This window comes from Talpa occidentalis, unplaced genomic scaffold (genome assembly GCF_014898055.3).
Source record: "Talpa occidentalis isolate TD23 unplaced genomic scaffold, MPIMG_talOcc4v2.1 talOcc4.11, whole genome shotgun sequence".
NCBI classification, from domain to species: Eukaryota; Metazoa; Chordata; class Mammalia; order Eulipotyphla; family Talpidae; genus Talpa; species Talpa occidentalis.
Window position 1 is genome coordinate 37,937,516 of NW_023601104.1, and position 24,796 is coordinate 37,962,311.

Consider the following 24,796-nt stretch of genomic DNA (forward strand, 5'->3'; position numbering starts at 1 on the left):
TTGCATTTTTCTAGTTTTTCCTCAACAAACCCATCTTTGGTGTGGGATTGGGGAAGCAGTATTCCTTATTCTCAGCTAATGGGAATCATTCAAGAGGGCAACTGAATAATAAGAGATCTTTTGACTTTAACTCAGCAGTTCTATAAAAAATATTTTGAAAGGAAATAAATACACAAAAGAAAGAAATATATTTGCAATGCTACTACCTACCAGCATTTTATATAGTAGGAACTAAATGGAGACATATTAATGTTGAGGAATACAGTGCAGATTAAATGGATACATTCATATAACATAGTTTTAAAAATTATTAATAAAACTAAATTGACTGGCATGGAAAAATAAAAGTAAATTCAGGAAACTTTTATAGAGAAAAATCTATTTTGAAGGCCAAATGGCATTTTGTGTGAGGTTTAAGATTCACCCAAAAATTTTTCAGGGGATGGAATTTTAAATTTTATATTTGTTTCTGTATCCCCAACATGATTTGCTTCATTTTTAGAGGTAATATTTGTAGTTTTCTAATTTAAGAACAGTTTCATCAATATTAATTAAGGAAGCAGGAACATTGTATAGGATCAGCATCCAGTGTTTAAGGCCACAGACATAGGAACCAAACAGTATGCATCTTTCAACCCACTGAGTGAAAACAATTAGAAATTTTTTTTCTACCTACCTGCACTAACATACTTGGTGTATGGTCTACATGAGAAATGGGATTGCCCTCTGCATCAGTTTTTCATGTTAAAGATGTCTACTCAGAGATAATACCTCTATAATAGTTTTGAGAACTGAGTTGAAACAACAGACATCTGAAAATTCTATGGCATGCAGCAGCTAAATAAGTATTACATTTTGCTGATTTTCAGGAAATAGCCTGGAGTTTTCAGATTGGCAACAGTAGTTGGATAAATCTGACAAGAGGCGTGTTCATTCTTGTTGTGTCAGTAGGAATAGAATGACAAATGTAAACATTGTTTTCATATTAGACAATAAAAGGGATGAAAAATTTAATATATTCATATCCTACTTTAACAAAAATATCAGAACACTGAAGAATCTTTTATGTTCTGTCCATCTTACACTTTTAACTATGAAAATAAGACTAGGTGGGAGGGAATAAATCAACATATCTTAAAAACATTCAAATAAAGTGAGTTAACAAAGCAAAAGGACAACAGAGGAGAGAAAGATTGTGAGGACAATTAAAAATTGTTTTCTACCTACTTGCACAGTCCAGGTTATTTACTTACAGCAACAGCAATGGATTGAGAAACAGAGAGAATAATGCCCTTTTATTTATTTATTTTTTAAAGATTTATTTATACAAGTACTGGGTACAGTCAGAAGCGTGGGAGGTGGGGGCGAGAGAATTCACCAGAGACAGAGCAGAGAGCAGAACAGGCAGACTGATGAAGTACACTGCTGAGGGTAGCAGTGGGTGGCAGGAGAGGTCTGCGCACCATGTGGGACCCTCGCCTGGTGGCCGGTAAATGAACCAGTGCTGTAGAGGCTGCGGGCAGCTTTGCAACCCAGCGCTCAAACACTGCACCAATATCATGTTAAACACCAAATGTCACCACTCATCCCTAATGTGTGGTAACATAAGTCTGAGGAAGTGTGAACCTGTTCATCTAAATCATATAGTATTGTGTACTTCATGTATACAATATTTATAATGTGTATGTATATGTATAGTATTGTATATTACATATTTCCCAATATGTAAACAGATAAAATAATATAGTATGCTTTTGATCCAGTCTTCATTTCCTGTGTAGATAAGTTAGTCTTAGGGTAGATAAATAGGTGTTTTTAGAAGCGAGAATAATAACTAATTCAGAGTGACTATGTCAGTAATAAATTAACTACCTTAATGGTTAACATGAAGTTGGGTACATAACACACTGTTTAGTAGATAGTAGTTATGATTTTTATTTGTAATGATCATTTTCATTATTATCATCTATTAGTCTTGAACATACAAAAAAGAATTTATGCAAATATATATATGCAAATTATTTTTTTCTCCAAGTGATAAGAATAAATGTACTGGATTTTTAAAAGTATTTTCATGATGGAGTAAAGACAGTCCATCTGGAATACCTATAGCTTATAGATACAAGCAGGTAAAGTTTTGCCCAGTTTATAGGTTAAAATGTGGTCCAATGCTGGTACACATAGTGAATCTTTGATTACATGAAAGATCTACAATTTATCTCTTGAATCCAAATGCTTATTTATCAGTCTTTTTATGGCATTCTTAATTTCTTTATTTCTCAGAGTATAAATAGCTGGATTCAGGAGAGGTGTGATTACTGTGTAAAACACAGCAAGAAACTTGTCTACCCAGATGGTACTAGGTGGCCAGAGATAGATGAAGATGCAGGGTCCAAAGAATAACATCACAACTGTGATATGAGAAGTACAGGTAGAGAGTGCCTTTGATGTCCCATCTTTGGAGCGAAGGTGGACAGTTACTAGTATATAGGTGTAGGATACCAGCAAGATAATAAAACAGGTTGTTGCCAAGACCCCACTGTCAGCATTTATCATCATCTCTATCTTATGTGTATCCATGCAGGCCAGTTTAATCACCAAAGGGATATCACAGAAAAAGCTGTCCACTCTTCTGGGTCCACAGAAGGGAAGTTCTAAAACCATAGCCAGTTGACTTGTGGAATGCACCAAGCCAATGATCCAAGTTATCAAAACTAGCCAGATGCACTTTTGTCTGTCCATGATGCTGGAGTAGTGGAGTGGCTTGCAAATTGCCACATAGCGGTCATAAGCCATTGTCACAAGTAGCACCATCTCTTCCCCACCAAAGAAATGTGCACAGACGATCTGGGTCATGCAGCCCTCAAATGATATGGTCTTATTAACTCTTAGGAAGTCTGTGATCAATTTAGGGGTGATTACTGAGGAAAGGCAGAAGTCAACAAATGAGAGATTGGCTAAGAGAAAGTACATTGGGGAATGGAGATGAGGATCAAGGATGATTATAAGAACAACAAGAAGATTGCCCACAAAAGTCATGAGGTAGACAATTGAAAATGGCAGTAAGAGGAGGGTCTGGACTTCACTTGAATTACAGAGTCCATCAAAAATAAACTCAGACACCAGAGACTGCTTTGCTTGCTCCATTTAGTACAGTATACTCTAATGCAACCTAAAAAAGAGATGAAATAAGAATCTCTAGAATGGAAAGTAAAGCTCAATGTTGAGATGTCAGAGAAGAGACAAATACTTCTCATGTCAAAATTAAAATCTTACCAGTAAAATCAAAACTAGAAATAATTTTTTCTTGAATACATGATTAGGAAGGGGAGCTAATTTAGTATACAAGGGCAAACCAAAACCTTTAACCATCAGACGTATAACCCCTTACAGGTAACAAGAAGAATATTCTGATTGAAAGCATCAGTAGTTATGTGTTCCATAAACAATTTCTCCAAAGATTGAAACAATGGCTTCTGCAAGGAGAATTCATAGCCCTGAAATATATTTGGTTCTGTATTTTGCCAAGTTCAATCCAGGGCAGTAATCTAATGCTACACTTATGATGCAAAACATGCTTCTCAGAAACAGACACATTGCTAAGTGGATATTTATGAGCAGATAGAATTGAAGCAGTGTTCAGTGACTCAGGGAAAAACTGTATGTCAAATGACTTGAAATCAGATATTTATGTTCCAAAATACACCTCAGAGGCTAACTAAACCTTTCTAAAAATATACATTTGCATGCATTTTGAATTTCTCATCAAAAATATTTACACAAAATCATATATTCCATCATCTGAATAAATCCATTATTAAAATACATCCACTGGTCCTTGTTCCTCATTGGTAACAGAGATTTATTTTTTGAGACTTGTTTAAGTGAGGATATATGAAAGTACCTTACTCCTGACTGTCCTTCATGGAAGAAAATAGAAATTCTAAGTTCATTTGTACTTAAACGATTTAGTATATTGTTAAAATTAATCTCTGTTGAAGTAAATTTATTTTCTATAAACCAGATGCCAAGTTCAAGCTCTCTTTCCTTCCTTCCTTCCTTCCTCCCTTCCCTTTTTCACTGTAGTTATTCCTCATGTCTTGGCCTTTTATCCTGTTACAAGTTTTCAGTCTGGAAAGTGAGAGATCATAAAGTTGACTAACCAGAAACTTATCATGTACCAAGTCTGTGTTAAGTACTTTTAAAGGCTTATTATTTTTTTTTGTTAGCTTCCTTCCATAGGGTTAAAGAACTTTGCATTTCCACCAGCAGTGTCTGAATTACTTTCTTTTATGTAGCCTGGCCACACAGCAACTGAATGTACTTTTAATCTTATATGACGTCACAGATTTTCCTCATGTTTTGAAGCTTTATTGACCTTTCTTTTTCTTTCAAATTCTTTCCATCTTTGTACATTTTTGTGTATTGGATTCTGTTCTTTTTTCTCTTCACTTTTTTTCATAGTAAAAGTAAGACATTTTAAATATGATAAGTATCATCTGATTTAGGTTCTTTTGACAGTCAACCTACATGAAATCTAATTATTTTATTCCTTTTAAAAGCATGTGAGACTAATAAGCTCCATTAATGCACTCATCTATATTTTAATGTGCACATTTCTAGTCATTTTACAAGAGAGCTTTGCTTTCTTAAGTCACAAAACAGAAATTAATAATACTGAAATGTAAACAGTGATCTAGCAGTATAACTTACCTACTGAAATGGCTTCTGATAGGATTCTTAGTGTGGACAAGACTACAAGAATAAAAAAATAAGTAAGTTCTCTGGGTTAAGGTATTTTGTTCTGTGAAGAGGTATCAGAGACACAAGTACAAATAGCCAATAGCAATAGGAAAGATGGACAGATTTCCATTAAAATTCATTCAATTTCATTATCTTCAAATTGTATGATACTTTACCCAGATAATTTTTCACTAATGCTTTTTTTCCACTTACAATTGTATTATATAGTTGAAGTAAGATCCAAAGGAATTAGAAAATATCAGGAGAAATTGGAGGGTTTTTCATAACCTATCTTCCCAAAACTGAAGAACTTCTGGGAACTTCTAATTATGTAGAAAGGCAGTGCTTTTAGTTAGTGTGTGAATCTGCTGGTAGCAATTCAGAAGTCCATGAATTAGTTGGAGGAGAAACCTATAATCCTTCCTGTAAGTACATTAAATAACACATTTAGAACTCTAAGCTCCACATATAGGTATAGAAAAAGTGCTCCAGAGAGAAAATAAAACTAGCTTAGTTTTAAAATGGAGGAGAGGCATTGAAAGTGAAATTTTACAATCAGATTGCTTGAGATATACTTACCATACATGGATCAACTCTTTAACCTGTCCTTCTCTGACTGAAAGTCTTGTCCTATATTCTAATTTAAGTCTGAAATGATGTCCAGTTAATTTTTGGCTATGATCAGTGCAGCTGGAATATACTCTCCATGAGACATATATACTCTTTAAAGTATAGCCTCTGAGCTTGGAAACTTTCCATCAATCTGTTTTAAATAGACCTAAGTATTGGGGAAAAAATTCTCTATGATACTCCTCAGGGATCTTTGGCTTCTTCTTTCCCAGAGGAAGAGATGGGTATTGAGGTCATCATGCTTTTTCAAAGCTAGATTCAAGTTAGTCCAGTTATATACAACTACAAATGTATAAGAGACAAAATATTGGAATGTTTCGTCATTCTGTTTATTAAGAGGATATGACTGTTGTTCTTTTGCTCTATGTTTGCCATGTCATAAGGAGCACTGTGTCATATTCATCCCGACAGAGGTTAGATGAGTTATGCATGTGAGCAAATGACAGCCCATATTATCGTGCTGCAACTATGCTATGGACTTAATGCTCAGGATCATTAGGTTTCAACATTCTCAGTGGTTTCTTGAGCAGAGTCTGAAATTTGATAGTTTGAGTGTCAACCATGTTATAGACATTTCTCTAAGTTATGATTGAAGGACATTAATGGAAGGATAATGGAAGATGTATGAGAGGTATCTTCTGGGGGAGGATGTTGATTTAATGGAGAGCCTGAGGACATGTGATTACTATGAAACTTGAAAAAAACCACAAGCACTGAAATGCAATAAAATATCTAGAGAGCTGGTAATTTTTCTTTTGTTCCCCAGAGTGTTGGTAGACTGACTATTTTCATTTTGGGGAAACTCACACAGCTATACACTTATGATTTCTTTAGCACTGTCCTTTCCAGATCTTCCCTGTCCAACATATCTGCCACTGTTGGAATCAGAAATAATAGGTCCATTTGGAGATGAAAGGCAATCGGAAGTGTGCAAGTTTGAGAACTATATAAAGCAAACTAAATGAAAGAAATATAATCAGTGAAGCTGAGATGAGTATAAAAAGCACTGCCAAAAAAAAAAAAAAAGCACTGTAGGAAAATTTTGATTTACTCCTGACAGGTTAGAGTATTTAAGTTGTCGCTTGCATTTTTACAATGAGAATACATGGACACTGAAAATCAATGACTTTTTATGTAGTCATAAGATAACTGAGGTCATAAGGAAAATTACCACCATGAAACCTACAGAGGAGATCCAGGGGAGATCTGCTTAACTGGAGGAGAAGCCACTGGTTGGGACACTTGAATGTTTATTTTGTGATCTATTGTGATCTATAGCCTGAAATAGCAATGAATTCGCCAATGACATACATCATGTAGGAGTGTAAAATGTGCATATCAGAGGAAATTTTATTGAATTATCATGGGGTGCTGACATAACTGGTTTTGTCCAGTCTCCTTACTAATCGTAACACCATACTACATGTATTTTTTGCTATATTCACGTTACAATCTTTGTGTGATGTGTGTGTGTATATGTATACATTTTTTGAGATGGTGTAACGGGGGAGCGCTACCACAGAAAGCAAATTGTTGTAGTATATATTCCAGAACTGTACACAGACTAACCCTACAGTGAATTGCTTTATGTTGTGACTTTTACCTTTTATTTTTTAATTTGTAGGACAAAGAAAGCATTACTCTTATTTTTTTTCCTTAAATTTGTAAATTACAGCATTTTCTGGTTGGAACATATGCTCTGTATCTCTCAACATGTGGTTTCCATTATTGAGCCCAAATATTCTGCTCCGGTATTTCTGGGACCCAAACACTGGTCCAGAAAGGGAATCTAGAGCTGATGTCTTTTAAGAGATGAGTTGGAAGTTGTAACACATTTCTTGGCACACTCTGTCGCCAGAATTAGTAATTTAGTGACATACACCTGCCAAGACTAAGACGGTTTATCTAGCCTGGTGGTCTTGTGTCCAGCTAAATTTGGAGGGAGGGATGGATTTCCTTTAGTAAAAGGAAGAAGCCACATATGGACACTGGGCACCAACTAGCAGCCAGTTATTGACAAAAGTGTATTCATATACTCAGCTGTACCATACAATTCCAAAATGTTTGGAAGAATGGTTAAATCAATTTACATCCATTAGAAGGGCAAAAATTTCCATTAATACAAAATCTCAATACTATATTTATTGCCAGGTTTCTTTTTACCCATTTAACTGGTGGACAGTGTAAATTCATTATGATCTTAAGTTGCTTTTCCCTTATTTCTAATGATGATAAGTTGAATTTCCCTAATTACTAATGAGCTCAATGTCCATTAATATTTTGTTGTCAGTGAAACAATTCCTCTTCAATTTTTTTTCCATCTCCTCTTCCTCTCTGTAAGGCTATTTGTCTTTTTAAATTCATTTTTAAGGTGGTTTTTATTTTTTGTATGAAATTGTTATGTGTTTTTTATTGATGGTTTCTCATTGGTTTTCATGTCATCACTAAATTTCTACTGCTTTGGAAGCAACACATATTTGTCCTCATCCTCACAGTCTTTTCTTATTTCTTAAGTGTAAGGTAACATTATATTCATAAAGATTATTTATATACATAGGAAAGAAATGAGGATTCATGGATTTAAAAAAGCTTCTCCTTGGGTATTTTTTTTCAAATTACAAAATTTAAATCTACATATAAGACTTCATAAATTGAACTATATCGATTATGTTTTGAAGTACAAGGGCAAAAGTAATATGGTTTGATTCATTCATCATTTTGCTTTCTGAGTGCATGCAACTACAGGAACAGAGTAGGGAAGGGGCCCAGTGATCTATGGGGAAGGACTATGGGTGCTTTTTGTGTGGATGTGTGGTAACATAAGTCTGAGGAAGTGTGAACCTTTTCATCTAAATCATATAGTATTGTATACTCCGTGTATACAATATTTATAATGTGTATGTATATGTATAGTATTGTATATTATATATTTCCCAATATGTAAACAGATAAAATAATATAGTATGCTTTTGATCCAGTCTTCATTTCCTGTGTAGCTAAGTTAGTCTTAGGGTAGATAAATAGGTGTTTTTAGAGACGAGAATAATAACTAATTCAGAGTGACTTTGTCAGTAATAAATTAACTACCTTAATGGTTAACATGAAGTTGGGTACATAACACACTGTTTAGTAGATAGTAGTTATGATTTTTATTTGTAATGATCATTTTCATTATTATCATCTGTTAGTCTTTAACATATAAAAGAGAATTTATGCAAATATATATGCAAATTATTTTTTTTCTTATCAAGTGTTAAGAATAAATGTACCGGGTTTTTTTAATGTTTTTATTTTTTAAGATTTATTTATTTATATATTTATTTATTTATTTATACAAGCACTGGGTACAGTCAGAAGCGTGGTTGGGTAAGAGAATTCACCAGAGCCAGAGGGGAGAGCAGAGTGGGCAGACTAACAAAGTACACTGCTGAGGGGAGCAGCGGGCGGCAGGAGAGGTCTGAGCGCTATGTGGGAACCTCGCCCAGCAGCCAGGGATCGAACTGGTGCTGCAGAGGCTACAGGCAGCTTCGCAACCCAGCGCTCAACCACTGTGCCACCGGGGAGGCCCTGTACTGGATTTTGAAACCTAAGTCATGATGGAGTAAAGACAGTCCCTCTGGAATAACTGTAGCTTTTAGTTACGAGCAGGTAAAGTTTGAGCTCAGTTTATAGGTTAAAATGTGGTCCAATGCTAGTACACATAGTGAATCTTTTGATTACATGAAAGATCTAAGATTTATCTCTTGAATCCAAATGCTTATTTATCAGTCTTTTTATGGCATTCTTAATTTCTTTATTTCTCAGAGTATAAATGGCTGGATTCAGGAGAGGTGTGATTACTGTGTAAAACACAGCAAGAAACTTGTCTACCCAAGTGATACTAAGTGGCCACAGATAGATGAAGATGCAGGGTCCAAAGAATAACACCACAACTGTGATATGAGAAGTACAGGTAGAGAGTGCCTTTGATGCCCCATCTTTGGAGCGAAGGCGGACAGTTACTAGTATATAGGTGTAGGATACCAGCAAGATAATAAAACAGGTTGTTGCCAAGACCCCACTGTCAGCATTTATCATCATCTCTATCTTATGTGTATCCATGCAGGCCAGTTTAATCACCAAAGGGATATCACAGAAAAAGCTGTCCACTCTTCTGGGTCCACAGAAGGGAAGTTCTAAAACCATAGCCAGTTGACTTGTGGAATGCACCAAGCCAATGATCCAAGTTATCAAAACTAGCCAGATGCACTTTTGTCTGTCCATGATGCTGGAGTAGTGGAGTGGCTTGCAAATTGCCACATAGCGGTCATAAGCCATTGTCACAAGTAGCACCATCTCTCCCCCTGCAAATAAATGCACACCGACGATCTGGGTCATGCAGCCCTCAAAGGTAATGGTCTTATTATCTCTCAGAAAGTCTGTGATCAATTTAGGGGTGGTTACTGAGGAAATGCAGAAGTCAACAAATGAGAGATTGGCTAAGAGAAAGTACATTGGGGAATGGAGATGAGGATCAAGGATGATTATAAGAACAACAAGAAGATTGCCCACAAAAGTCATGAGGTAGACAATTGAAAATGGCAGTAAGAGGAAGGTCTGGGCTTCACTTGAATTACAGAGTCCATCAAAAATGAACTCAGACACCAGAGACTGATTTGCTTGCTCCATTTAGTACAGCACGCTCTAATGCAACCTAAAAAAGAGATGAAATAAGAATCTCTAGAATGGAAAGTAAAGCTCAATGTTGAGATGTCAGAGAAGAGACAAATACTTCTCATGTCAAAATTAAAATCTTACCAGTATAATCAAAACTGGAAATAAAGTTTTCTTAAATATGTGATTAAGAAGGGAGCTAATTTAGTATACAAGGGCAGACCAAAAACTTTAACCATCAGACATATAACCCTTACAGGTAACAAGAAGAATATTCTGATTGAAAGCATCAGTAGTTATGTGTTCCATAAACAGTTTCTCCAAAGTTTGAAACAATGGCTTCTGCAAGGAGAATTCATAGCCCTGAAATATATTTTGAGGTTCTGTATTTTACCAAGTTCAATCCTGGGCTGTTATCATGCAAAACATGCTTCTCAGAAACAGCCACATTGTTAAGTGGATCTTTATGAGCAGATAGAATTGAAGCAGTATTCAGTGAACTCAGTAAAAAATGTATATCAAATGAATTGAAATAAGATATTTATGTTCCAAAAAATATCTCAGATGCTATCTAAACCTTTCTAAAAATATACATTTGCATCCTTTATGAATTTCTCATCAACAATATTTATACAAAATCATATATTCCTTCATCTGAGTAAATCCACTTATTAAAATACATCCACTGGTCCTTGTTCCTCACTGGTAACAGAGTTTTATTTTTTGAGACTTATTTAAGTGACAGTACATGAAAACACCTTACTCCGGACTGGCCTTCATGGAAGAAAATAGAAATTCTAAGTTCATTTGTACTTAAACGATTTAGTATATTGTTAAAATTATTCTCTTTTTAAATAAATTTATTTTCTTTAAACCAGATGCTAAGTTGAAGATTTCTTGCTTTCCTTCCTTCCTTCCTTTTTTCAGTTTAGTTTTTCCTCATGTCTTGGTCTTTTATCCTGTTACAAGTTTTCAGTCTGGAAATTGAGAGATCATAAAGTTGACTAACCAGAAACTTATCATGTACCAAGTCTGTGTTAAGAACCTTAAAAAGTTTATTTATTTATTTTTTTAGCTTCCTTCCATAGGGTTAAAGAACTTTGCATTTCCACCAGCAGTGTCTGAATTGCTTTCTTTTATGTAGCCTGGCCACACAGCAACTGAATATACTTTCAATCTTTTATGAGGTCACAGAATTTCCTCATGTTTTGAAGCCTTATTGACCTTTCTTTTTCTTTTGAATTCTTTCCATCTTTGTACAATTTTATGTATTGGATTCTGTTCTTTCCTCTCTTCACTTTTTTTTCATAGTAAAAGGAAGACATTTTAAATATGATAAGTATCATCTGATTTGGGTTCTTTTCACAGTCAACCTACATGAAATCTAATTATTTTATTCCTTTTAAAAGCATGTGAGACTAATAAACTACATTAATGCACTCATCTATATTTTAATGTGCACATTTCTAGTCATATTACAAGAATGCTTAGCTATCCTGAGTCACAAATCAGAAATTAATAATACTGAAATGTAAACAGTGATCTAGCAGTATAACTTACCTACTGAAATGGCTTCTGATAGGCTTCTTGGACAAGAATCCTATCAAGTCTTGTGTGGACAAGACTACAAGAATAAAAAAATAAGTAAGTTCTCTGGGTTAGAGTATTTTGTTCTGTGAAGAGGTATCAGAGACACAAGTACAAATAGCCAATAGAAATAGGAAAGATGGACAGATTTCCATTAAAATTCATTCAGTTTCATTAACTTCAAATTGTATGATACTTTACCCAGATAATTTTTCACTAATGCTTTTTTCCACTTACAATTGTATTATATAGTTGACGTAAGATCCAAAGGAATTAGAAAATATCAGGAGAAATTGGAGGGTCTTTCAGAACCCATCTTCGCAAAACTGAAGAACTTCTGGGAACTTCTAATTATGTAGAAAGGCAGTGCTTTTAGTTAGTGTGTGAATCTGCTGGTAGCAATTCAGAAGTCCATGAATTAGTTGGAGGAGAAACCTATAATCCTTCCTGTAAGTACATTAAATAACACATTTAGAACTCTAAGCTCCACATATAGGTATAGAAAAAGTGCTCCAGAGAGAAAATAAAACTAGCTTAGTTTTAAAATGGAGGAGAGGCATTGAAAGTGAAATTTTACAATCAGATTGCTTGAGATATACTTACCGTACATCAACTCTTTATCCTGTCCTTCTCTGACTGAAAGTCTTGTTCTATATTCTAATTTAAGTCTGAAATGATGTCCAGTTAATTTTTGGCTATGATCAGTGCAGCTGGAATATACTCTCCATGAGACATATATACTCTTTAAAGTATAGCCTCTGAGCTTGGAAACTTTCCATCAATCTGTTTTAAATAGACCTAAGTATTGGGGAAAAAATCCTCTATAATACTCCTCAGGGATCTTTAGCTTCTTTCTTTCCCTGAGGAAGAGATGGGTATTGAGGTCATCATGCTTTTTCAAAGCTAGATTCAAGTTAGTCCAGTTATATACAACTACAAATGTGTAAGAGACAGAATTTTGGAATGTTTCGTCATTCTGTTTATTAAGAGGATATGACTTTTGTTCTTTTGCTCTATCTTTGCCATGTCATAAAGAACACTAAGATTCATTTCCATCCGGACAGAGGTTAGATGAGTTACACAGGTGAGCAAATTACAGCCCGTATTAGTGTGCTGCAACTGTGCTACCAACTTAATGCCATGAGTTGAACCTCTGTTGAATTTCAGGAGCATTAGGTTTCAACATTCTCAGTGGTTCCTTGAGCAGAGTCCTGAAATTGATAGTTTGAGTGTCAACCATGTTATAGACATTTCTCTAAGTTATGATTGAAGGACATTAATGGAAGGATAATGGAAGACTTATGAGAGGTATCTTCTGGGGGAGGATATTGATTTAATGGAGAGCCTGAGGACATGTGATTACTATGAAACTTGAAAAAAACCACAAGCACTGAAATGCAATAAAATATTTAGAGAGCTGGTAATATTTCATTTATTTCCCGGGGTGTTGGTAGACTGACTATTTTCATTTTGGGGAAACTCACACAGCTATACACTTATGATTTCTTTAGCACTGTCCTTTCCAGATCTTCCCTGTCCAACATATCTGCCACTGTTGGAATCAGAAATAATAGGTCCATTTGGAGATGAAAGGCAATCAGATATGTACAAGTTTGAGAACTATATACAGCAAAATAAATGAAAGAAATATAATCAGTGAAGCTGAGATGAGTATAAAAAGCACTGCCAAAAAAAAAAAAAGCACTGTAGGAAACTTCTGATTTACTCTTGACAGATTAGAGTATTTAAGTTGTCACTTGCATTTTTACAATGAGAATACATGGACACTGAAAATCAATGACTTTTTATGTAGTCATAAGATAACTGAGGTCATAAGGAAAATTACCACCGTGATACCTACAGAGGAGATCCAGGGGAGATGCTTAACTGGAGGAGAAGCCACTGGTTGGGACACTTGAATGGTAATTTTGTGATCTATTGTGATCTATAGCCTGAACTAGCATGTGAAACTCCACAGGGCCTTATTTTTAGGGTGGCACACTTTTGTAGGCTTCACTTCTAGAAACCTACATGGCTCTCACTGTAAAATTTTGAGAAAGATCTTTTCCTTATGGTTATGGCAGGGGAATGGTAAAAGTAAACATGGTGTAATATACCCAGAGCCTTCTCCATAGTGAAGGAAAGATGAAATAAATTTGCCGGTACATCATTTAAAAACTTTATCATATTTTAAAGATGTGAAGGCTTCAAGAAAATACACTGGGAATGCTGCATCCAGGGAAGGAAGTCAGAAGAGTTGACAGCTGCACCACTCTAAAATATAGAGCTACCAGAACATGGTGATGTAATCTCAGGAGTGTATATAGAATGCTCCCCTTTTCCAACAGGTTATCACTATACCAGCAGGGCTCCAGCACAACAAGAGCAGATTATAATAGAAATAACCACATGTCATGTACTGTCTCTGAGGAGACCTTCTTAGGCAAGTCCAAAATCAAGAAATGAGGACAAAACAAGGGCACTCCAGAAAATTGACCTCCACATTTCCAAGGAAAGAAGCTGAAAGGCAGCAAGAAAAGGAATGAAAAATAAAGAGCCCCAGGGCCTCCTGGGTGGTGCAGCAATTAAAGACATTCTATAGAAATTGGGTCATTCATGACCATTGGCTTTTCCCAAGGCTCAAGTATCATGTGATGCAGAACAGAGTTCTGAGGAAATCCAACAGTTCAAAGTGATGACCATTTATTGTGTGGATCTGACAATATTTGTTTTCAAAATTGAGGTTACAGATATTCATTGAATTATTGAAAGTTGTCAGAATAACTGATTATATGTTTGGCATCAATATCATGTTAAACACCAAATGTCACGACTCATTCCTTACGACTAATTGCACTTAGAGTTTTGAGAAATAGTAGGTGTTTTTTTTTTTTTTTACATAGATTTTTTTTACATTTATTTTTGCCTTATGGTTATTGTTCTTTTTTTTAATAATAAATTTTAGTTTTATATTCCCCATACAATTGCAACCCCCCCATTTTGACCCCAATCCCTCCCCTCCCGCCCCCCACCCCCCAAATAAGTGTCCCTGGTTCATAGTTTTTTGTTGATTTTGATTTTCACTTTCTTATAGTTATTCATTTTCCTGGTCTCTTATTTAAGTTTTCTAGATTCCTGCTATGAGTGAGACCATCCGGTATTTTTCTTTTTCTTTCTGGCTTATTTCGCTGAGCATGATCCCTTCCAGTGCCATCCATGTTGCTGCAAATTGCATGTGTTTATCTTTTTTGAATGCTGAGTAATATTCCATGGTGTATATGTACCACATCTTCTTGATCCAGTCATCTATTTTTGGGCATTTGGGCTGTTTCCAAAGCTTAGCTATTGTAAACAGTGCTGCTATAAACATAGGGGTGCAGGTGTTCTTTGGAATGGATGTTTCTGTGTCCTTTGGGTAAATACCTAGGAGTGGAATTGCTGGATCATATGGAAGCTCTATGTTTAGTAGGTCCAGAAATCTCCACACAGCTCTCCATAGTGGTTGGACCAGTTTGCACTCCCACCAGCAGTGCAGGAGAGTTCCTTTTTCTCCACACCCTTGCCAACATTTGTTGTTCCAGTTTTTTTAATATGTGCCATTCTCACTGGTGTAAGATGGTATCTCATGGTAGTTTTGATTTGCATTTCCCTGATTACAAGTGATGTTGAACATTTTTTCATATGCCTGTTGGCCATTTGCATTTCCTCTTCAGAGAAGTTTCTTTTTAGCTCTTCTGCCTATTTTTTGACTGGATTATTTTCTTTGTTGTTGTTGAGTCTCATCAGCTCTTTGCAGATTTTTGTGATCAGTCCTTTGTCATTAGTGTTGTGTGCAAAAAGAAAACTATAAAACACTGTTAAAAGAAATAGAAGACACAAAGAAATGGAAAGACATCCCCTGCTCATGGATTGGAAGAATAAACATTATTAAAATGGCCATCCTACCAAAAGCAATCTACACATTCAGTGCTATTCCAATCAAAATTTCAATGTCATTCTTCAAAGAAATAGAACAATTATTGATGAAATTCATATGGAATCACAAAAAACCCCAAATAGCCAAAGCTCTCCTGAAAAAAAAAAGAAGAAAATGGAGGCATCACACTCCCAGACTTCAAACTCTACTTCAAAGCCATAATCATCAAAACTGCATGGTATTGGAACAAGAACAGACACACAGACCAATGGAATCAAATAGAAAATCCAGAAATAAACCCACAGATTTATGGTCAACTAATCTTTGACAAAGGAGTAAAGACTATGCATTGGAGCAAAGAAAGTTTGTTCAATAAATGGTGCTGGGAAAACTGGGTCGCTACATACAAAAGAATGAAGCTTGACCACTACCTCACACCATACAAAAAATTCAACTCAAAATGGATTAAAGAACTAGACATAAGACCTGAAACCATAAAATACATAGAAGGAAATATAGGCGAAACACTACATGATATTCACATCAAAGACATCTTTACAGACACATCACCCAAAGCAGTGATAGTGAAGGCAAGGATAAACAGCTGGGACTACATCAAATTAAAGAGCTTCTGCACAGCAAAAGAGACAATAACAAAAGTAGGTGGATATTTTAAAATTGTGGGAGCTTCAAGGATAAAGCAAACATAAATTGAAAATTTCACTTGGTGTTTCAGTATGTAAAATTATTCTATGTGGAATTCTGAGGACAAAGGAGCTTTCCTTTTTTGTTTGTTTTGGGGGAAAAAGCAGCATATGCTCATGGGCAAAATAAACTTAAGTGATGTTTTTCACAGTGTTTACAAATTACCTAGTATGCCTACTATCCTACCTAGGACTTCATTGCAGCATTGCTTTGATTTTCATTTGTGCAGCAGTGGCTTGGGATCCATTTTGTGAAGAAATAATCCATATTTTGTTTAAAGGAAAGAGAAGTTATTTAAAGGACTCTATTTACATATGAAGATATTTAGAGGAAAGATGATGGGATTAGCTTCAAGATATCACTCTGAAGCTTTCTGGTGGAATTAGCTTCAAGACATCACTCCTTTTTGACTAAAATGGCAAAGCTTTTTATAGAAAATACATTGACCAACTCTCTATACATAGAACTAAGAAAATACTGGATAGCAATATAATGAGTCTGAGATTAGGATTGTATTACAATATTTGAAGTATAAATTGCGTAGAAGAGGGGAAATCAAGACAAGAAATGGTGCAGAACCAACTTTAAAGAGTTTGAGGATCTTTCCTTTGCAAGGTTGAATTCGTAAGTATTTATTAGGTTCAGTTAAGCCTAATAATAGAGTTGGAAGGCAATAGGTTCAGCATTAAAGAATTAAGAACACAGCTTTTATTGACTAGCTGTTCTCTTTCTTTCTTTTGTAATTGGAGTACCGTTGGCTTCTACTGTTTTTGTATTTTGGAATTATAGAAACCCCTCTTCTGGTGCTGTTACCAGAGTGCTTCTACCACCAAAACCCCAGAGTCCACCACCATAGTTGCTTGTGCTCCCTCCTTGCTTTCTGCTTGCCCCCTCTCTTCCTTTGTTAGCAATATAAACAACATAAAGGAAAGTAGATGCAATGTGAATATGCAGCTTTATTTTTGTACTCACTTGACCAAACTCAAAATGAGAATGGTCAGTAGTTTTGAAACATGAACATTTGATTCGTATATTATTACTAAATAAAATATATTCATATATTATTATTAAATAAAACACCAATTTACCTAATTTTATAGTATTGACTAATCCAGGACAACAGTTGAACTCATTTATATTTAGCACAGCTTAAAATGCTCTACCATTATATAATTAAAATGGGTTTAGGGGGACTTCCCTGGTGGCACAGGGGGTTAAGTCGCAGCACCATTAAGCTATCTGCAGCCACAGGAAGCACAGCATTTTGATCGCCAGTCAGCTAGAGAGCTACCCACATGGTGCAGCAGAACTCTTCTATCTTGCCCACTGCTGCCCTCAGCAGGGTGTTTCAGTTAATCTGCCTTTTCTGTTCCCCATTTTGTCTGTGTTGAATCCTCTCACCCCTGGCACATCTGGCCTGTATCCCGGTTATTGTATAAACAAACAAACAAACAAATAAATAAATCTTAAAAAAATAATGGGTTTAGGGAAGGAATTTGGTGTCTGAGGCAAATTGTTGCTTGACCAATTTATGATGGTAACCCTTAAGCTCTGGATTCCTCTTAGTATTTTCTTCATAAGTAATTCAGTGTTCAAAAAATTTATTAGTGTCAATTCTGGTAGTCTTTATAGTAGAGACCTTGAAGGAAGTGCTCGATATTTCTTAATGGAAATATATGTTAGGGAAGCCTTCCTAGCAAACACCAGAGTGAATGGCTCCTGTGAAAGAAGAGAGGGATGAAGGGTGAATGGTGGAATAACCTCAGATTCCATTACATCATCTTGTAATATTTCTGATGACTGCAGATCTGTAGAATTGTCTCCCTTTTAATTTTTGGTATCAGTTTTTTGCCCCTTTTACTCTTTTTGATTATCTTGGCAATGTGGTATTAATTTTGTTTATCGTTTAAAATAACCAGCTTTGGTCTTCTTGAGTCTTTGGATTTAAATTTTTTATTCCATTAATTTCTGCTCTATTATTTTCTTCTTTCTACTTTCTGAGATTAATTTTCTTGAGCTGGATACCAATATCCATTGATGTACATCTCATCTTTTTAAAATACATATGATAAAGTTCCAGCAAGCATGGCTGTAGTTGCATCCCTTAAGTTCTTATGTCTGTATGTATTTTACTTTTATTAGTATTTATTTCAAAATTTTTAAGAGGAGGAAGCACATATTGTACAAAAATGAACAATGATGTAAAATATACACAAATAAATTATACAAATATAAAAAATAAATAATTTCCATTGTATTTCTTTTGTAAATGTGGACTACTTAGAAGTTAATTGTGTAGAACTGCTCATGAGTAAAATGAAATTCATATGCCTAGAAATGAGATCTACCATAAGACCGCATTATGTAGTCTAGCAAGACTAATTGTATGGTCTATCAAGGGCTTAATCAGGATTCAATGCTGTATATTCCTTCCACAAAGAGGTGTGAAAGGAAGTAGACTTCCAATCATTTGTGAATAAATGCTGTGTCCTAAAAGTGAAGACTGATATCAGTGAGCACAGCTGAAATAATTTCATCTAAAAATATGCTAAGAAACCATATTTTGTCCCATGCATATTTGCAGCTGGAGTGATGATTTCATATGGTTTGGGGAAACGTAACGACTGCAAATAACTCTTGACACAGTTTTTTACTTGTTTTATACAGTAAGTACAATTTATGTATTTTTGTTCAATAGGTTAGGTTGTCAGCTTCCTTTGATTTATTACATAAATTTTGACATGTTGTTATTAACTTTTTAGATATTGGTATGGAATTGAACCCCCAAAATAAATGTTTTTCCTCCTTTGTACATAGCAATACACTAGAAATTAAGACAATGTAATGGTTTGAAACAATTTTATTCACCAATGAATCATCTAGGAGTGTAAAATGTGCATATCAGAGGAAATTTTATTGAATTATCATGGGGTGCTGACATAACTGGTTTTGTCCAGTCTCCTTACTAATCGTAACACCATATTACATCTATTTTTTGCTATATTCATGTTACAATCTTTGTGTGATGTGTGTGTGTATGTGTATACATTTTTTGAGATGGTGTAACGGGGGAGCACTACCACAGAAAACAAATTGTTGTAGTATATATTCCAGAACTGTACACAGACTAACCCTACAGTGAATGAATTCTCATTGCTTTATGTTGTGACTTTTACCTTTTATTTTTTAATTTGTAGGACAAAGAAAGCATTACTCTTATTTTTTTTCCTTAAATTTGTAAATTACAGCATTTTCTGGTTGGAACATATGCTCTGTATCTCTCAACATGTGGTTTCCATTATTGAGCCCAAATATTCTGCTCCGGTATTTCTGGGACCCAAACACTGGTCCAGAAAGGGAATCTAGAGCTGATGTCTTTTAAGAGATGAGTTGGAAGTTGTAACACATTTCTTGGCACACTCTGTCGCCAGAATTAGTAATTTAGTGACATACACCTGCCAAGACTAAGACGGTTTATCTAGCCTGGTGGTCTTGTGTCCAGCTAAATTTGGAGGGGGGGCGGATTTCCGTTAGTAAAAGGAAGAAGCCACATATGGACACTGGGCACCAACTAGCAGCCAGTTATTGACAAAAGTGTATTCATATACTCAGCTGTACCATACAATTCCAAAATGTTTGGAAGAATGGTTAAATCAATTTACATCCATTAGAAGGGCAAAAATTTCCATTAATACAAAATCTCAATACTAATATTTATTGCCAGGTTTCTTTTTACCCATTTAACTGGTGGACAGTGTAAATTCATTATGATCTTAAGTTGCTTTTCCCTTATTTCTAATGATGATAAGTTGAATTTCCCTAATTACTAATGAGCTCAATGTCCATTAATATTTTGTTGTCAGTGAAAAAATTCCTCTTCAATGTTTTTTCCATCACCTCTTCCTCTTTGTAAGGCTTTGTCCTTCTAATTCATTTTTAAGGTGGTTTTTATTTTTTGTATGAAATTGTTATGTGTTTTTTATTGATGGTTTCTCATTGGTTTTCATGTCATCACTAAATTTCTACTGCTTTGGAAGCAGCACATATTTGTCCTCATCCTCACAGTCTTTTCTTATTTCTTAAGTGTAAGGTAACATTATATTCATAAAGATTATTTATATACATAGGAAAGAAATGAGGATTCATGGATTTAAAAAAGCTTCTCCTTGGGTATTTTTTTTCAAATTACAAAATTTAAATCTACATATAAGACTTCATAAATTGAACTATATCGATTATGTTTTGAAGTACAAGGGCAAAAGTAATATGGTTTGATTCATTCATCATTTTGCTTTCTGAGTGCATGCAACTACAGGAACAGAGTAGGGAAGGGGCCCAGTGATCTATGGGGAAGGACTATGGGTGCTTTTTGTGTGGATGTGTGGTAACATAAGTCTGAGGAAGTGTGAACCTTTTCATCTAAATCATATAGTATTGTATACTCCGTGTATACAATATTTATAATGTGTATGTATATGTATAGTATTGTATATTATATATTTCCCAATATGTAAACAGATAAAATAATATAGTATGCTTTTGATCCAGTCTTCATTTCCTGTGTAGCTAAGTTAGTCTTAGGGTAGATAAATAGGTGTTTTTAGAGACGAGAATAATAACTAATTCAGAGTGACTTTGTCAATAATAAATTAACTACCTTAATGGTTAACATGAAGTTGGGTACATAACACTGTTTAGTAGATAGTAGTTATGATTTTTATTTGTAATGATCATTTTCATTATTATCATGTTAGTATTTAACATATAAATGAGAATTTATGCAAATATATATATGCAAATTATTTTTTTCTCCAAGTATTAAGAATAAATGTACTGTTTTTTTAATGTTTTTATTTTTTAAGATTTATTTATTTATTTATCTATTTATCTATCTATTTATTTATTTATTTATTTATACAAGCACTGGGTACAGTCAGAAGCGCGGGAGGGTAAGAGAATTCACCAGAGCCAGAGGGGAGAGCAGAGTGGACAGACTAACAAAGTACACTGTTGAGGGGAGCAGCGGGCGGCAGGAGAGGTCTGAGCGCTATGTGTGAACCTCGCCCAGCAGCCAGGGATCGAACTGGTGCTGCAGAGGCTACAGGCAGCTTCGCAACCCAGCGCTCAACCGCTGTGCCACCGGGGAGGCCCTGTACTGGATTTTGAAACCTAAGTCATGATGGAGTAAAGACAGACCATCTGGAATACCTGTAGCTTTTAGATACGGGCAGGTAAAGTTTGAGCTCAGTTTATAGGTTAAAATGTGGTCCAATGCTAGTACACATAGTGTATCTTTTGATTACATGAAAGATCTACAATTTATCTCTTGAATCCAAATGCTTATTTATCAGTCTTTTTATGGCATTCTTAATTTCTTTATTTCTCAGCGTATAAATAGCTGGATTCAGGAGAGGTGTGATTACTGTGTAAAACACAGCAAGAAACTTGTCTACCCAAGTGATACTAAGTGGCCACAGATAGATGAAGATGCAGGGTCCAAAGAATAACACCACAACTGTGATATGAGAAGTACAGGTAGAGAGTGCCTTTGATGCCCCATCTTTGGAGCGAAGGCGGACAGTTACTAGTATATAGGTGTAGGATACCAGCAAGATAATAAAACAGGTTGTTGCCAAGACCCCACTGTCAGCATTTATCATCATCTCTATCTTATGTGTATCCATGCAGGCCAGTTTAATCACCAAAGGGATATCACAGAAAAAGCTGTCCACTCTTCTGGGTCCACAGAAGGGAAGTTCTAAAACCATAGCCAGTTGACTTGTGGAATGCACCAAGCCAATGATCCAAGTTATCAAAACTAGCCAGATGCACTTTTGTCTGTCCATGATGCTGGAGTAGTGGAGTGGCTTGCAAATTGCCACATAGCGGTCATAAGCCATTGTCACAAGTAGCACCATCTCACCCCCTCCAAAGAAATGTACACAGACGATCTGGGTCATGCAGCCCTCAAAGGTAATGGTCTTATTATCTCTCAGAAAGTCTGTGATCAATTTAGGGGTGGTTACTGAGGAAAGGCAGAAGTCAACAAATGAGAGATTGGCTAAGAGAAAGTACATTGGGGAATGGAGATGAGGATCAAGGATGATTATAAGAACAACAAGAAGATTGCCCACAAATGTCATGAGGTAGACAATTGAAAATGGCAGTAAGAGGAGGATCTGGGCTTCACTTGAATTACAGAGTCCACGAAAAATAAACTCAGACACCAGAGACTGATTTGCTTGCTCCATTTAGTACAGCACGCTCTAATGCAACCTAAAAAAGAGATGAAATAAGAACCTCTAGAATGGAAAGTAAAGCTTAATGTTGAGATATCAGAGAAAAGACAAATACTTCTCATGTCAAAATTAAAATCTTACCAGTATAATCAAAACTGGAAATAAAGTTTTCTTAAATATGTGATTAAGAAGGGAGCTAATTTAGTATACAAGGGCAGACCAAAAACTTTAACCATCAGACGTATAACCCTTACAGGTAACAAGAAGAATATTCTGATTTAAAGCATCAGTAGTTATGTGTTCCATAAACAATTTCTCCAAAAGATTGAAACAATGGAGAATTCATAGCCCTGAAATATATTTTGAGGTTCTGTATTTTACCAAGTTCAATCCTGGGCTGTTATCATGCAAAACATGCTTCTCAGAAACGGACCCATTGCTAAGTGGATATTCATGAGCAGATAGAATTGAAGCAGTATTTAGTGAACTTAGGGAAAAACTGTATATCAAATGACTTTAAATAAGATATTTATGTTCCAAAAAACACCTCAAATGCTATCTAAACCTTTCTAAAAATATACGTTTGCATCCTTTTTGAATTTGTCATCAACAATATTTATACAAAATCATATATTCCATCATCTGAGTAAATCCACTTATTAAAATGCATCCACTGGTCCTTGTTCCTCACTGGTAACAGAGATTTATTTTTTGAGACTTGTTAGAGTCACAGTACATGAAAACACCTTACTCCGGACTGGCCTTCATGGAAGAAAATAGAAATTCTAACTTCATTTGTACTTAAAAGATTTAGTATATTGTTAAAATTATTCTCTTTTTAAATAAATTTATTTTCTTTAAACCAGATGCTAAGTTGAAGATTTCTTGCTTTTCTTCCTTCCTTCCTTTTTTCAGTTTAGTTTTTCCTCATGTCTTGGCCTTTTATCCTGTTACAAGTTTTCAGTCTGGAAAGTGAGAGATCATAAAGTTGACTAACCAGAAACTTATCATGTACCAAGTCTGTGTTAAGTACTTTTAAAGGCTTATTATTTTATTTTTTTTGTTAGCTTCCTTCCATAGGGTTAAAGAACTTTGCATTTCCACCAGCAGTGTCTGAATTGAATTCTTTTTTGTAGCCTGGCCACACAGCAACTGAATGTACTTTTAATCTTTTATGAGGTCACAGAATTTCCTCATGTTTTGAAGCTTTATTGACCTTTCTTTTTCTTTCGAATTCTTCCATCTTTGTACATTTTTATGTATTGGATTCTGTTCTTTCTTCTCTTCACTTTTTTTCATAGTAAAAGTAAGACATTTTAAATATGATAAGTACCATCTGATTTAGGTTCTTTTGACAGTCAACCTACATAAAATCTAATTATTTTATTCCTTTTATAAGCATGAGACTAATAAACTACATTAATGCACTCATCTATTTTTTATTGTGCACATTTCTAGTCATTTTACAAGAGAGCTTTGCTTTCCCTGAGTCACAAATCAGAAATTAATAATACTGAAATATAAACAGTGAACTAGCAGTATAACTTACCTACTGAAATGGCTTCTGATAGGATTCTTAGTGTGGACAAGACTACAAGAATAAAAAAATAAGTAAGTTCTCTGGGTTAAGGTATTTTGTTCTGTGAAGAGGTATCAGAGATACAAGTACAAATAGCCAATAGAAATAGGAAAGATGGACAGATTTCCATTAAAATTCATTCAGTTTCATTAACTTCAAATTGTATGATACTTTACCCAGATAATTTTTCACTAATGCTTTTTTCCCGTTACAATTGTATTATATAGTTGAAGTAAGATCCAAAGGAATTAGAAAACATCAGGAGAAATTGAGGGTCTTTCAGAACCCATCTTTCCAAAACTGAAGAACTTCTGGGAACTTCTAATTTTGTAGAAAGGCAGTGCTTTTAGTTAGTGTGTGAATCTGCTGGTAGCAATTCAGAAGTCCATGAATTAGTTGGAGGAGAAACCTATAATCCTTCCTGTAAGTACATTAAATAACACATTTAGAACTCTAAGCTCCACATATAGGTATAGAAAAAGTGCTCCAGAGAGAAAATAAAACTAGCTTAGTTTTAAAATGGAGGAGAAGCATTGAAAGTGAAAATTTACAATCAGATTGCTTGAGATATACTTACCGTACATGGATCAATTCTTTATCCTGTCCTTCTCTGACTGAAAGTCTTGTTCTATATTCTAATTTAAGTCTGAAATGATGTCCAGTTTATTTTTGGCTATGATCAGTGCAGCTGGAATATACTCTCCTTGAGACATATATACTCTTTAAAGTATAGCCTCTGAGCTT

The 24,796-nt window shown here is 35.0% G+C and overlaps 3 protein-coding genes across 3 annotated transcripts; all 3 read right to left on the reverse strand.

Moving 5' to 3' along the window:
* Positions 1–2,208: 2,208 nt before the first annotated feature.
* Positions 2,209–3,147, reverse strand: LOC119237968 (olfactory receptor 4K3-like). The gene has a single exon (XM_037501776.1). The coding sequence runs from the start codon at positions 3,145–3,147 to the stop codon at positions 2,209–2,211; it is 939 nt and encodes a 312-aa protein (XP_037357673.1).
* A 5,955-nt stretch (positions 3,148–9,102) lies between these two features.
* Positions 9,103–10,041, reverse strand: LOC119237969 (olfactory receptor 4K1-like). Its single transcript, XM_037501777.1, has one exon. The coding sequence runs from the start codon at positions 10,039–10,041 to the stop codon at positions 9,103–9,105; it is 939 nt and encodes a 312-aa protein (XP_037357674.1).
* An 11,505-nt stretch (positions 10,042–21,546) lies between these two features.
* LOC119237970 (olfactory receptor 4K3-like) lies at positions 21,547–22,485 on the reverse strand. Its single transcript, XM_037501778.1, has one exon. The coding sequence runs from the start codon at positions 22,483–22,485 to the stop codon at positions 21,547–21,549; it is 939 nt and encodes a 312-aa protein (XP_037357675.1).
* Positions 22,486–24,796: the final 2,311 nt, after the last annotated feature.